Genomic DNA, 15,696 nt, shown 5'->3' on the forward strand with positions numbered 1-15,696 from the left:
ACTCAACCATTCATGGATGGATCTAGGGTGGGGAGGATTGGGATGAGGGATATAAGTTTTTTTGTTTAAAGCTTGTAAGCAAAGGTGAGCTGAAATAAGACGAGATATATGACTCTATTTGAACATATTATTTATCATCAGTGACAAAATATATTTGTTCATTGCAGATATCAATGAGTGTAGGATATCGCCTGATGTATGTGGTAACGCATCCTGTACCAATACAGAGGGTAGTTATAGATGCTCATGCGACTTTGGCTACATGTATAACTCAACTCTTGGCATGTGTATAGGTAAGAAATTGTATCTGTATTTATCGTTATGGTAAACTTTTCAATTAGTAGAAAATAAATAATTTGTTGTGAGAGTACTTTTGGTATCTATCTTCAGATAACAAGTAAAAAAAGTTTCATGAATTTTCTCGAGGCGCCTTGCAAACAGTTAGAGCTGCATTAATCATGCAGGGATCCCTCAAGTATGTTTTCATCACCAAACCTCACATTCTACTAGACAACAAAACAATTGCAATGCAGGAAGAACTGTTCTGGAATATGCTTAGTGCTTTTAGAGTGGGATTCAGAGCATTGACTTAATATCAGAGTGGCTCTTCGGCAAACCCAATACCCCACTTTTCTTTTATGAATGAGAGGGTTAGCATTGTTAAGACAAATTTGCATAATTCTTTCAGGTAGATGTGGCACTGTCATTTGGTAAGGTGACATAAGAAAATTGTTATTAAGGTTTTGGTTTATTTCCGTAATTTATATTTTATTGCTTTATATTTATAATTGATTGCTGTGTTATCCAGAGTTGGATCATTTCAGAAACAGAGGTACATACTCTAGTACACTTACGGTGAATGTGTAGTAAAAAGTTGTAAAAGAAGTTTTTACATTTTCATTATACTATAGTTATGAAGAATTACACATCTTTAATAATGAAAGATTATGAAGTTGTCAAAACGCTTGTACAGCTCAGTAGGGCCGTCTGCACCATCCCGAGTTTTCAAATTAGCGCGCTATTTCGTATCCGGCAAATTATCCCGATCTGAAAAATCTCGAGATAGTTTGCAGTGGAGACGAAATTATCGAGCTAGTTCGTAGGATTAATCTCGAGATTGCAATCCCAAGTCAACTTGGGTTTATTTGCAAAATAGCGCGCTATTTTACGAATTATCCCGCTAATTCGTAGGTGCAGACGCACCCGAGATTGGACTCGGGGTAATTTATTCATGACGTCAGTCCATAATGCAATTCGCGTTCCACTTCCGCCTTGGTCAAAACATAAACATGTGCGAAAGTCAACTTTATACATGTGAATAGATATTATCGCGAATAGCGTTCATCAATTGCCTAATCAGCAACGATGGTGTCGTCTTATTCCTTCGCAAAATGTGAGCAAATAGCATTTCTTTCCTCCTTCTCTCCCTCTCTCTCTCTCTCTGTCGTTGCCTCTTACTCCGCCATCATATTTAACGAAGAATACATCACTTCTTCACTCGCTGAGCTGAGAGGATTGTTGCATAACACCGGTCGAATTCGGCGAAAGTGCTAGTGAAAGGAGTACATTGCTTGCATATCGCGGGAAGTTATTCAAAAGCGCGGGCCGTTGAAACTCCAAGATCCGAAAGTCCGCATGCTCGGAATATCGGGCTTGTTGCCTCGCTCGAGCAGGAATCGCTTTCTTGCGATGGTGGAGACGGGGTTTCTTGAATCTCGAGATTAATCGCGAAGTGGGCCGATCGGGCTAAAATCTCGAGATTGAGCAAACTCGGGATGGTGCAGCACCGCCTAGTCATTTTAAATCTTATCTTTATTAGATATTTTTCCCATGATTTATTGATAGAGAAAATAAAGTAAAGTCTGCTTACTTAAAGTTGAGTAATCATTTTAGTTGAAGATTGTGTTAGTTACAATGCCCATTTCTGAGTTGAATTTTAAGAAGCTGAATATACTTCATCAACGGAATTATTATCATTACACTTATCTTCCTTCTCTTGTTAGACACCAATGAATGTGCTGTGTATAGGAGTATCTGCAGTAATGGCACCTGTATGAACACACAAGGCAGTTATAGATGTGTATGTCCTAGAGGATATGAATATATCAGTGGAAATGGCAATGGATGCTTAGGTAAGATGGTCCTTATTTAGTGTTTATACTTCCTTTATTTGCAATCTTCAAAAATTTGCACTTTTCAGCAGTTTAAGAATGGAATTGTGCTTTGATTGTTTCAGTAATATTTTTATTTGTTATTTGTGAGGTGTTAACTCTTTGCCTGCCACGTACACAACCCCCCACCCCCATTCCACATTGATGTTAAGATACCTCCTTAGAAGCATTACGAAAATACACCGTTTGGGGTTTCACCGCTGTTGGGGTCGCAAACTGCGGTAATAGACCCCATTTTTCGTTTGAAACTCTCATTTCTCATTTGAACATTTCCAAGCCCCGATAAACCCATCTTGGCCAGGTAATCCCCGTTGTCTCAATTTCACCTCCACTGGCCAGTTAAGCCAAGGACGAAATGATAAACAACAGCTGTGCTATTACGTAAGACTTCTCTGCCTGAAGAAGGAACTTCGGAATTAAATTATTGTCTTCGATATTTAATCACGTTTTCAAAGGCATATTGTATTCAGACATCCAATATTAGTCCTTTTTCAATTTCGAACGAAGAAAATCGACCTCGAAATAAGGAAAATAAGCGAATAAAAATTAGGTTATGCTTTGCATGCAGGGACTGCCCTTAAAGCGCTGCGCACACGATGCATTCACCGCGTGTATACACGGAACTCCATAGCAGGCTCTTAGACACGTTGCAATCCATCGTGTGTGACCCCCTGCTGTGCTGGGCTGTCGCGTTATCTTCAGACCGAGGTCAAGAAACAGGTGTTTTGATACTTAAATTTCTTGCTTGGGGGCAGTTCGGGATTATAGTGGTTAGAGAAGAGAATTGGTGAAAACGATCTGGGGTATAGCCTTCTCAAACGGAGGTATTTCGTCATGAGGAGTTTTGCATTCACTAGCCTTTTTCACCTTCCAATAATTAATGGCTGGTTTATTTTAATGAAAAATTATGTATTGATTGATTGATTGATTGATTGATTGGTGGTGATTTTTTACCTGATTGCTAAGAATGCATGAATGCTTGTAAGCAAGCAACCAGAGGACCGACGGCTTAAGGTCCTCTCCAAAGGAGAGGATGTGTAGCAACATCGTAGAGAAAATATGATGAAATCATGCAAATTGTACCATTTCTTAAATGTAATGTCATAGATTTTGGCATTTTCAACTGAACATTCTGTATCTCAGTTCTTGGTCAGGAGGGTATTCCTTTATGATACTTGATATATTTTATGAAAGTGTTATTGTTCGTATTGCTTGTATATTTTTTAAATCAGTATGAATGCACCATGTCTTGTGAGTGCCTCCGATATACAGGAGTTTTGTTCAAATGAATAAATTGAAATTAAATTATATCTAATATGCTTCATATAATGAAGGTTTAATTTCAAAAGATGTATTCATGAGCTTTCAATACATCTTGAAGGTAACTTAGGATTGAAATGAGACTTTCAATAAAGAGTAAAGTAACAGTGAACTAAAAATCTCATATTGAAATTTGACCTGGGTACTTCTGAATAGATTTCCTGGGAATTCATATAGTACCCTGGGTTCTTTTGAATAGACTTCCTGTCTATTCATACTTTGATGCCCCTATTGTCATGTGCATACAGAACTGTGCAAGCTTTTAGAACTGAAAGGAATTAATAGAAGAACTTATTGATTTTCTCCACTAAATAATAGTTTAGTCATGAACATAATGATTAATTGCTTGTAGGTCTAGGCCTACTATAAATTTTAGGAAGTCTGTATAAAATGAAATAAATATATAATAGATTTGCCTATAAGATATTCAGAGGTCCCATACTATAGTAGGGGCCATCTTAGTTCATCAGAATATTTCTGAAAGCAGTTTAAATAAACTATTTTTTTTCTTTAAAAAATTTCAATTGAAGAGTGTAGGTGATAGCTAGGATTCTATAAAGTCTGTACGCCCGAACCCCTATATTTGCGACTTTCCTGATCTAACTTTGTTTTCTCTTTTCTAGTTCATATAATAGGTTGCAATGTCCTTATTTTATGTTTAATTTGGTTTCTGAGTTGAGACATGAGTTAGAGATAAATGGGGTCAGATGTACAATAAGGTTATTGAATAAGCCAGTTCATAGTTCCACTCTTAGTGTGCATGATCAGAAGATTCTGCACATAATCAGAGGAATGTCATTGGTACTAAAGTGACATTGAGGTTTAAAATTTAATGAGATAAGCACCAACTTTGATGTCTTGATTATTCATATATTCTTTTGAATTGTGTTTTTCATTTACATCCACAAAAAACAACAATGCGTGCATGAAAGACCGGTATTTCAGTTTGCCAAGTACATTGTACAACATGCTACAATATGTATTCAAAGTAGGAATGCAACAAATACCTCCATAAAGTGTTCATTGTTATGCTATTCTAATCACCTGATCTATTCAATTTCTTCATCCTGCTATGTAAGGCATGCTCATGTAATATCTTGCTTTGAAATCTGCCTATCATAATGAAAGAAATAAAAGGTTATTTGACCAAAATTGTCCATGAAGTAACTACGAACTGGCCTATTGCCCAACTGTGGCAATGGACGCTCGATGTTGTTGTTGTTTTTTGTTGTTGAAATATTGACCAATTTCCTGTCTTTATAATCTCCTGATTTAGATATCAATGAATGTACCTCTGCACCTGGGCGATGCGGAGATGCGGCCTGTTTTAACAGAGAGGGTAGCTTTTTGTGTAGATGTGACCCTGGATACGACTTTGATGAGCAGGATAGGACGTGCGTTGGTGAGAACTAATCTGTCTTAAAAACTGTTGTGTTGGGGATTTTTTTTGTATGCTTTGAAGTTTGCTGCTTTAATGTTCCGTCGCTTGATGATTTTGAGAAAATTTGTTTTAGTTATTTCTATTCAGTTTTTGTATTAATTTGATTATTCACTCATTTGCTTATTAAAATATTCATCACTTCTTTGTTGTTATATAATTAGACACATTTATTCAAATAATGATGATTAGTTTTGTTGTTGTGTTGTAGGGGGGTGGGGGTTTCATGGTTTAGGATAACAAGTTGGAATTGTATCAACTATTTATCTGTTGAAATCTGAATTCTGTATTAAGTCGTATAGGTTTTTGAAAATGACCTGGGGGCCGTTTCATAAAGCTGTTCGTAAGTTAAGAGCGACTTTAAGAATGACTGGTGAACCTTTCTTACGCGCTTAACCATTGCCAATGGTGTACACCTTTTACCACAAGAAAGGATCACCAGTCGTTTTTAAAGTCGCTCTTAACTTACAAACAGCTTTATGAAACACCCACCTGTTTCAGGAAGGCAATAAGTAACAATTCTCACTTTTCTTTTTTCCATTCTTGGCAATATCAAACAATTCATACAAAGTGCATAGGGCAATACCCAATCTTGAATAGTGAGTTAATATATTTATCTATATATATTTTCACCTACTGCAGTAAATATTTAGTCCATTCATTGTTAATGTTCAATGAATGCTGTTCAAGTTCTATTTCACATAAACTTTTTGACGAATTTCGTTCATAATTGTTTTTCTTATTCTCCAGATATTAATGAGTGTTTCCTGTTAGAAGAGATATGCGGCAATGGTCAGTGTGAGAACAGTGTAGGATCCTTCAGATGTATATGTCCCGATGGAGCGAACTTTGATGAAGCCAGAAGACAATGCATAGGTGAGTAAGACCTGTGTAGGTTTAGGTGGGCTATTCGATTCATATTTATTTCACTTTGCAAGAGTATCACACTAGTAAAGATTCACACATAAAACATTCAATATATTACAACATAAACAGCAATACAGAATATGATGACATTGCAAAGTGGGTTGCTGCCCTAATAAGAGGCCGACCTAGAAAAGTAACATAAAATATGATATTTTGAAAATCGTGAATCAGACATGGCAAAAGAAAAAACAAAAAGAACTAAGAAATATTAATTCATTATCAATTTATTATTGATTTATAATTTATTATTTATTTTATTATTATTTATCAAATTGTGGATCAATTTGTTGAAGCATCATGGTTGATGATTATAATTCACCAAGTACAGACTATTTGAACCATGTAATGAGAGTGTCAAAATGTTTATTATGGGAGGAAATGAGAACTAAGAAAAGAATAATTTACTATGATATGAATTTCAATGAATTCTTTGGTACATTATAAACCATAAATGCTGAGTTTAAACAAAATTTTGCATTCCACAGAAATTTTGCCTATAATTCTCACTTAGCCAAGACTTACATCTGATTAACTTACGAGAATACCGACCAATATCTTTTTTCGGACAGGTAAATGCTTCACATAGTCAATAATGAAATACTGTTACTGGGTACATTGTATCTATATATTTGAGTGTTGCGATAAACTTTAATACAATTAATTGAAAATCTATTTGGGGTCCCAGAACAATTATATATCTAGCTTGCAGTCAGTTGGAAATTTTCAATTGATCGCTGTTCTGCTTATTGCAACAAGGAGAGTAAACTGCAATTAATATATCATTTGTAAAAATTGGTATATCAATTATGAAATTGGAGTAGAAATTTGCAATAGATTAACAAATAACTTTTGAACAACCCCTGAATTATGAATGAATGAATGAATTATCACATTTTTACCACCAATTTTTTAAAACTTTCAGCATTAGAGAGCCACACAACATCGCGTGATCCTGAGGCGATAGAAGCTGATAGATGCTCATCTCTTTGTGGAAATGCTTCATGTGCTACGGATGCTAGTGGCCCTGTGTGTACTTGCCAACCAGGATATCAGTTTGAAGCTGCCAGCAAGTCATGCGTTGGTGAGTTCAAGATAAAACTCTTCGCTATCTTATAGGGAGTGGGGTAGAGTTAGTCAATTTGATTGAGAGATTGCTCCAAATTTAATGTGCAGGTGATTTTGGCAGGAAACTGCATCAATTATTATCGGGGCCGTCATTCTATCAATGCATCCAGAACAGATTCAGATGACATTTTCATCAAATCAACCTCAACAACATCAAGCCTTCAACTCTAGAATGCTTATATCTGTCAAAGTTTAACTTTTAGCGAATGTAGAAGAATCATCATGCATCTTTGTTTTAACTAATCAGCATCATCCTATCTTATAGGATGAGACAGAACAATCATTTATATGTAGAATTATAATATTTTCAGTGGATTTCCATCGTTGCAATTGATAGGATCACTTGTAATAGTGAAGAGTACCCAGGCATTAATATAATTGTTGTTGTTTTTTACATAGATCTTGATGAATGTGAAAGGAGCCCTGAGATTTGTGGAACTGCTACCTGCCAGAATAGAATAGGAGGTTATACATGCGATTGTCCCGAAGGATTTATCTACAAGAAAAAGAAGAAAACTTGTGGAGGTCAGTTGGAAATTCTTTTGCATTTGTTATTTTGTAGATGCCATTGTGAATGCTTCAAAGTTTATTACACCATTTTGGTTGTCTTTTATCTAGGAGATAGTTATTCACCACCAATTTCATGATGTTTTGAGAAATTCAGGTCCATTATGGTAAAGCAAAGCTGCCTATTGATTTTGGTGTGGATGGAGACATCGTTGCCATGGTATTGAGAGTTTTTGTGGAAATAGCAGAGATTTCCTTGTGATTGTTCTACTGGCTGCGTTTCTTCTCTGATCATCTTAAAATTTGTCATGAAGGTCCACTATGGTAAAGCGAAGCTGCCTAATGATTTTGGAGTGGGTGGAGATATGGTTGCCATTGAAACCATATTTTTGTGGAAAATTTGGTGAAACCTGTCACTTCTGCTTTTTTCCCAGTTTGTCATAACAGTTGGCACACAGAAGCAATATCAGAAGGTAAATGTTCATGTGAGCGCTCTACCAGCTGCATTTTTTCTCCGATCATCTTCAAATGTGGCATGAAGGTCCATTATGGTGAAGCGAAGATGCCTATAATTTTTGGTGGGGGGGGGGGTCTTTATTGCCATGGTAACAACCCAAGTGAGTGTTACCAATAACTATGACAATCCAATGTATCATGCTGACTTCATCCCAAGGTACATGTATCATAATACCATGCTGTTCCCATATAGAAAGTTTGTAATAGCAATTGGCACACAGAAGCAATATAAGAAGGTAAAGCGAAGATGCCTATCATTTTTGGTGGGGGGGGGGGGGGGGGGGGGTCTTAGGGTTAGGTTTACAAAATATACCCAGATTACTCTATAATTGTATTCCACAACATGTGCTACTGGACAATACTTTAGGTTCTGCGGAGTCACGCTGCTGCGTCATATTATTGTCATCAAATTTGGTTCCCACAGGCAAAATGTGGGCAGGGTCATTGTTGCCATGATAATTGTATTATTTGCCAAATTTCTATGTGAGCTCTATATATCGCAATGATGGATGATGCGTTGGGTTCGGGGGATGCATGTGCGCGGCCACGCGACCCGTCGAGCATCTCTAGTTTTTCATATGCTTCTGCTGAATAAATCAAAACATGATAAATACACAAAAATTATACTGCTCCCACTTCATCATTCCTCCAGTTTTGTTTGATCACTGTATGCCGTATGAAAGCCTTACTGCCCATTGTCTTACTTTTTGTGTATTTTACCAATAGTCTGTAATGCATCTTTTTAGCAGGAACACTGACTCAGTGTCTTTCATAGCCTTTTTTCTGCATTTCCTATTTTTCTGTGTATTCTTGTAATGAGAGCATTAGAAGCAGGAAGACACTGTGCGGGCTTTCTGCTAAAAGACATAACTTAGTCTTGTTAAGAAGCCTTGAGAAAATGTATTTGAATCTTAGATATTTTATCATATTTTGTGTAATCTATAATTGATTTTGATTTTTTCTCATGATATTATTCAATGTGTGTTGGAAAATGAAACAAAACCCTTTGCTGCCCATTCTTCAGTTCACCCTTCATTCATATGTTGCAACCTTCCAAATTATGAATTTATGATTTATTGCACAATTATTTTTAAATGTTTTTTTTCCAGTGGTCATATAACATATTGGTAGAATGTTGACAATTTTATTTGTAACTATAATGTATAACCTAGCCTTCTATCTGAGCTAATGAGACAAACTCTGAATTTATCGAATTCAAGATGCCCAGAAATTAAAGTACATACATGTACAGACTGCACTGGTAGGACAGCTGATCTGAAATACTTGCTTTTTCTTTCAAAGGTACCGATGATTCTTCCCATAATCTTTCCAAGTTTCCTTCAGTAATTCAAAAATGAAGGAAAACTGCATCTTTTGCTTCAATGTGCACATAGAGCAAAATATGCAGTTGTGATTATTCACATGACTTGATTATCAGCCAATTGATTGTATTGTGGACTCGGGTTTCTTTCATTTGATTGATTTGATAAAAGATAACAAACATGTTTATATTGAGTCTTTGATCTATCATCCTTTACTCGCATCATATTTCATGGCTCAATTTTATGCAATCAGGGACAGCACCCTAATATTTTGAAGGGGGCAGGGGGGGGGGGTCCTATGAATCCATGGTTAATTGATGCTCCTAATGCTTGTTACATAATATGGTTAGCAATCGAGTAACTGTGTTAAAGAATGACCTCTCTTGATGCTCTTCTTTCTTATTTTTTTCCCTCCATTTTCACCAAAGAAATTCACGGGTGATGCCACCCCGGCCCTGCCCCCACCAAACCTGTATCAATAATGTGAAAAACTGTATGTCACTGCAGCCCTGCTCAAATGTATTACTGTACGTGCTATGTATTCTTTGTGTCACAGATTTGAATGAATGCAAGAAATATCGTACGCTGTGTGCTAATGGTAGATGCGTGAACAAAAAAGGCTATTTTGTTTGCTTATGTCCACCCGGCCAGCAATTCAGCTATAATAGTCGCAGATGTGTGGGTAAGGACAACCTATGTTTGTTCATTATTGGGCAGTCGCCTCCTGGAAATTTTAGCCGGCGTGTGTGCTGACATATGTATGGCAAGCTATTTTCTCATTAAGTTCTATTCCTTGATATCAAGCATTCCATACTTTATATCAATAATTGCTGTTCGATAAAAACACCAAATATCAAGAAATCAAATTCTTTAATTACAAAAATGGTTTGTGATGTTAACAAAATGTAATTCTTGATATTAAAAAATAAAATGACATGAGAAAATGGCTTGCCATATATAGCTTGTCATACATTGGCTAAAATATCCAGGGTCCTGTTTCATAAATATGTGTTATAATAAGCAAATGCACAATTTCTGTAACAAATTTGCTGTCAACCAATCAGATTGAAGGATTTCAGTAGCTTTTAACTGTGATTGTAAATTTGTTATTATAACAAGTTTTATGAAATGGACCTGTGTGTGACAGCCTCTTAACAGGGATCTCAGCTATCATGGAAAGCCGGCATGCCAAAACCTCAGAACTTTTGTTCCTCTATAACAAAAGTCATGTCCATCTGCATCAGATACACTGTGGCCCGTATTCTGAAGTCGGGTTTAATTTACACTCAGGTTTAAAGTTGTGGTTTAAATATGGATAGCCAATTGTTACATAAATCAATAATGTTAGAGATATCATATTTCAGCTCATTTGGCTCTTTAATCATTCATAATTGTCTAGGAAGTATAAATAGATGATTGTCATCACCATCGATGAATCAGGAAAGAGCACAGTAAACATAAGAAACGTACAACTTAGTAAAAATGTTGACACTTTTGGCTTCCCATAATTTTAGCACAGATTTAGACCATGGTCTAAGTTGAACCTGACTTCAGAATACGGGCCTGTATGTAGAATTTCTTATTTTTTAAAATTTATTTTTTGATTGCTGGGATCCCTGAAATAAGAATCATCTTCATGTTGTAAAACTTGTGCAAAGCCTGATTCATGCAAGAAGCTATTTTTGTTCTCAATGCCAAAATATTTTGTTACATACTGTGGAAAAAACATAATATAGTCAATGTGCATTTTCTTTCCCATTTTCTATTCATTATTATTATTATGTCATGCCTCTATGTATTATTATGCAAATATTCCTATGTTTATCAGTGCAATCGTGCTGAATATTACATGAGTGTGCTAGTTGAATAGACTGCTTGAACTTTGTACTGAATGTAATATTTGAATGGTAAAACGAATGATAAAACATTGAATATTTGTTTTATACAACACTTGATTTGTAGACATAGACTAACGTCGACCAAATAACCAAAATAGATAGAAGGTTAGGCCCATGGCGGAATGAGGAATAGGACCAGATCTATTATAAGTTTATATCTGCTCGGGTCTTAATTTAGCCTTTTATTTTCCTAAACTTTGTATCTGTGCATTGTTATGCAACACCTTGATACGTGCATTAAAGTAGGCACAGACCATGGTATGCAGGTTGATTAGTGACTTTCCAATATATTGAACTGGTGGCTCCTTGCTTGAGCGTGCAATAGGCATAGCTAATTCAACAAAAGTTTATCTGCCATGAGCCTCTTGACCGGGGGGGGGGGGGGGGGGTACTTAGGTTTGGTTTGGACGGGGGTTTGCGGCTGAAGGTTCAAAACCCATACCCATATTTACGGGTCATTTTTGGCTAAAAAGGTACCCATTATTAGGGATTTATTAAAATTTGACAAGCAAAAAAAAGAGAGAAGGTTATCACCCAAAATTGGAGGGAACATGGACCCATGTTAAGGCCAGTATCTGAAAATTGGGGCCATGTTTAGGGATTTTTCAGCATAAAACCATACCCCATGTTTAGGGATTTCTTTAAAAAAAAGCGACCCATTCCAGCGGCACATCCCTGTATGCCTTATTTCGTGAGTACCCCCTCCCTTTGGGGCTCTTGATAACAAACAACAACAATACAACTGTAGAAAAACAATAATGAGGATAATACATAAATAGTCATCAGGCTATTAGATGGATTTGATTGATTAATTATATTAAACAAAGAAAAGGCATAGAGATGATAGCTAAAAGCACCTGAAAGGGGAATCGATATTGCATCAGAGTTGAATGGTTTAGGCAAGATTGAGAAAATGTCTGTTAACAAAAAGTTTGAAGTTATTTAAATTTTTAACATTCTTAATACTTAACCATGATAATCATTTGATTAAGTAATTAAAAAAGATTTTAGAAAATAATAAAAATGATAAAAATAGATTAAATGAACCATAATTTCCCATGCAAACTCATATAAAGCCTATCTGGCTCCGCTAACTTTTCACATCATCTCTTCTTTAATAGCTTCTGCAAGTATGAGTGTGTGCAATAGAAACCCGGGAATATGCGGGAACGCGACTTGTTCATCAGAGGGTCACAGTATTCGTTGCCTATGCCCTGCAGGATACGACTACGATGTCTCCACCAAAGCTTGCAAAGGTTTGTTTATGTGATATGGTTTCAGAGAATCAGTTTATAGAAAGCCTTTGGAGCTTTGTTGCCAAGGCCCAGCCATTGTATTATTTCCAGATGTTGTAAATGGGTAGGAATTTATTCCTTCATGACGAAAGAGCTCCGTTTGATAACACTATACCCCTCTTCTCCAAGTACGAAAACCCTACTGCCCCAGGCATGCAATGTAAGTATCAAAACACCTGTTTCTTGACCTCGGTCCGAAGATAACACAACAGCCCGAGTGCGGTCTGGGAAAACATGTCGCCATTTTTTATTCACTTACTTTCCTTATTTCGAGGTTGATTTTCTTTGTTCGAAATTGAAAATGGGCTAGCATTGAATTTCTGAATACAATATGCCTTTGAAAACGTGATTAAATATCGAATACAATAATTTAATTCCGAAGGTCCTTCTACAGGCAGAGAAGACTTACGTAATAGCACAGCTGTTGTTATCATTTCGTCCTTGGCTCAACGCTCATAATCTGGCCTGTGGGGATTACCTGGCCAAGCGGGGTTGATCAGGCGGGTGTTTCATAAAGCTGTTCGTAAGTTAAGAGCGACTGGTGATCATGTCTTGCGGTAAATGGTACAATTGGCGATGATCACCAGTCGTTGTTAAAGTCACTCTTAACTTACGAACAGCTTTATGAAACGACCCCCAGGGCTTGGAAATGATGTTTTAGATTTTCAAACGCAAAATGGGGTGAAATACCGCAGTTTGTGATCCGAACGGCGGTCCGTTCCCAAACGGGGGTAAGACGTAATGTGAAATTCCTTGGCACTGTAAAATTCTACGGGTCTGAAGCCGGGGTAATAATAACCAATTCCTTTGGAAGTGAATAGAGTATATCATAATGTGATATGCGCTACACAATATCTGTGTAGTATTATGATTATTATTAATATATTCTAAGGAGTTTGATGTTGATTATTTATCAGGCCCTAGTTCATTCAACCTTTTTTATGCAAATAACAAATGCTATGATGGATGACACTTTTGATCTTAATCAATCACATCGCATTATTTCAGTAGCTTGAAACTTGTGATGAATTTGATTTGTGAAATACAGATCAGATTTTATAACCAAAGAATACTCACACAAAATCCTGATTTATAATTTCTTTCTGTAAAATACAATAGAAAATTCCATGAACAATAATTTTTTTGTTTCAGATCGGCTTAATTTTACCTTTACCAGTTAATGTTTTGGCTATTTACAGAGAATATTCCCTGGCAACTTCTTGTTGGTGGCTGCTTACATTTAATTTTTTTCTCTGAATTTAGCAAGCAAATGTAAATGAACCTTTTTTGTTCACTTTTGCAGTTATCAGTGAGTGTGACCTGCCCGATAGATGTGGTGAAGGTGCTCTATGTGAGGACACATTGGCAGGCTATAGATGTGTGTGTACAGAGGGATATATTTATAACTACCAAGACAAGAGCTGCAGAGGTAAACTTAAACTTACAAGGTGCCACTATCTGTTGCAAGTCTATTTGGGGGTCTATAAGTCTTGCAATTTGGTGCAAATTTGCCTTCAAATTGATTGGTGGATATTTGAAACAAAAAGTTCAAATTCATTTGCTGTTGCTAGAATTGATTTATCAATTGTAAATTTGCATTGTAAATTGCAGTATATTGCAAATATTTCCTTTCAATGCCCCAGTAATCAATTTTTTTTAATGGAAGATAATATTCTTTCGTTAATTTGTACACATATTATGTTCACCTTTGATTATATTTTTAGCTATCCTTATGCTCAGGCTTAGTTTTGTAAGATTTCACTATAATAATTACTTTCATTTCTTTGTTCATTAATGTATCTCAGACCAAGAGGATCTCTGTTTTGCAAGTCACTAATTGGCTTTTTTCATGATTCCCCACCACATTTTATTTTTTTGTCATTGATTTGCATCTATTGAACTGAAAAAAAAAAACATGTTTAAGGCTTCATTGTATTACCATTAAAAGTTTTAAACTCAACAACATGTTTTGCAATATTTGTATTTTTACTTTTTATCACCATGCAGGGTGATCTATTTAAATGTGAGGGTATATTATATAAATAGGATTTTTGTATGAATTTCATCATTCAGTTATCTCCTGTTTAATACCTGTCACAATTAAATGACATTTGATGACATATTAATTTGTTATAATACTGTAAGTCATATTATTTTCCTAAGCATTTGGTTATTGATTTAAATATTCAAATATGTCTACTGCAATTTTTAATTGTATGAAAATCTGTATCTTTATGAAAGTTTTTCTATTGTAAAATTGATTTTCATTATCTTTTGTTAGATTAGTTATTTTATTATGTTTTCAACCATCCAAATCACAATTGAGGTTATGAGTACACATGCTGATTTGCATCGGTTACTTATTTTTGCTTCTCAGACGACAAATATTTTCCTTAACCCCAGGGAAAGATGGGTGGGGGGCAGTCTTAGCCACCAATTCCAGAGGGTTGAGTTCATTAAACCTTCTTTGATTTCTGACTACATTTTACCAAAGTTAGCTATCACTGTAAATAGTATGATACTATCTGGCCCTGCTAAAAAGCAGGGTTAGCTGGCTTATTACTGTGCTGGCCGGGCAACTGCAGTGATCAGGGCTGAAGTCTGAAACTAAATCGGGCTGGAAAAAAGTGGGGCTATTAAGTCATAGCCTATCGTATACGTTGCGGAAAAGTTAAAAGTTCATGTTAAATGCGCTGTGTCTTGCAAAGCCGTCAATGTTAATGACCTGTGAGGTGGTTAGAGGTTAAGCTTTATTTGACCATGGCTTAGGTAATAATATATAAATAAAAAAAGAAACCAGTCTAACACTTAAACAAGATTTAAGGATAATCGGGTTTGACAAACTTTGTCTGAAAAGCATTAAGGATATCAACTTCATTATGTCATCCTCTGTCTGGGAATTTACTTTTCTGTTTATTTAACAGATATTCCACAGCCGCCCCCAGAGGCATCGGGTGGTCGGCCAGCCGTCACCCAGACAGCTCCCCCTAATACGGGTCCAAACGAGTGCAATTCTAGCCCCTGTGTTAATGGGGTATGCGTCGATAGACCTGATGGTTTTATCTGTCAGTGTGTGGACGGCTATCACCTTGTTGATTCAGTTACATGTGAAGGTAAAAATATATGGGTTTTAAGATTATTTCCTGAAGCATAATGAGCAGATTTATAGTCCTTTTT

The 15,696-nt window shown here is 36.0% G+C and overlaps 1 protein-coding gene across 1 annotated transcript in view; it reads left to right on the plus strand.

Annotated features, from left to right (window-relative positions):
- Positions 1-15,696, plus strand: part of LOC129265219 (fibrillin-1-like) — a 61,283-nt gene that overhangs the window by 38,842 nt on the left and 6,745 nt on the right. Inside the window, exons 19-28 of the mRNA XM_064101486.1 lie at positions 168-293; positions 2,004-2,132; positions 4,768-4,893; positions 5,680-5,805; positions 6,779-6,937; positions 7,381-7,506; positions 9,883-10,008; positions 12,346-12,480; positions 13,823-13,948; positions 15,444-15,632. Coding sequence (XP_063957556.1) covers positions 168-293; positions 2,004-2,132; positions 4,768-4,893; positions 5,680-5,805; positions 6,779-6,937; positions 7,381-7,506; positions 9,883-10,008; positions 12,346-12,480; positions 13,823-13,948; positions 15,444-15,632 — 1,368 coding nt within the window. The remainder of the gene's footprint in view (positions 1-167; positions 294-2,003; positions 2,133-4,767; positions 4,894-5,679; positions 5,806-6,778; positions 6,938-7,380; positions 7,507-9,882; positions 10,009-12,345; positions 12,481-13,822; positions 13,949-15,443; positions 15,633-15,696) is intronic.

This window comes from Lytechinus pictus, chromosome 7 (genome assembly GCF_037042905.1).
Source record: "Lytechinus pictus isolate F3 Inbred chromosome 7, Lp3.0, whole genome shotgun sequence".
Taxonomy (NCBI): Eukaryota; Metazoa; Echinodermata; class Echinoidea; order Temnopleuroida; family Toxopneustidae; genus Lytechinus; species Lytechinus pictus.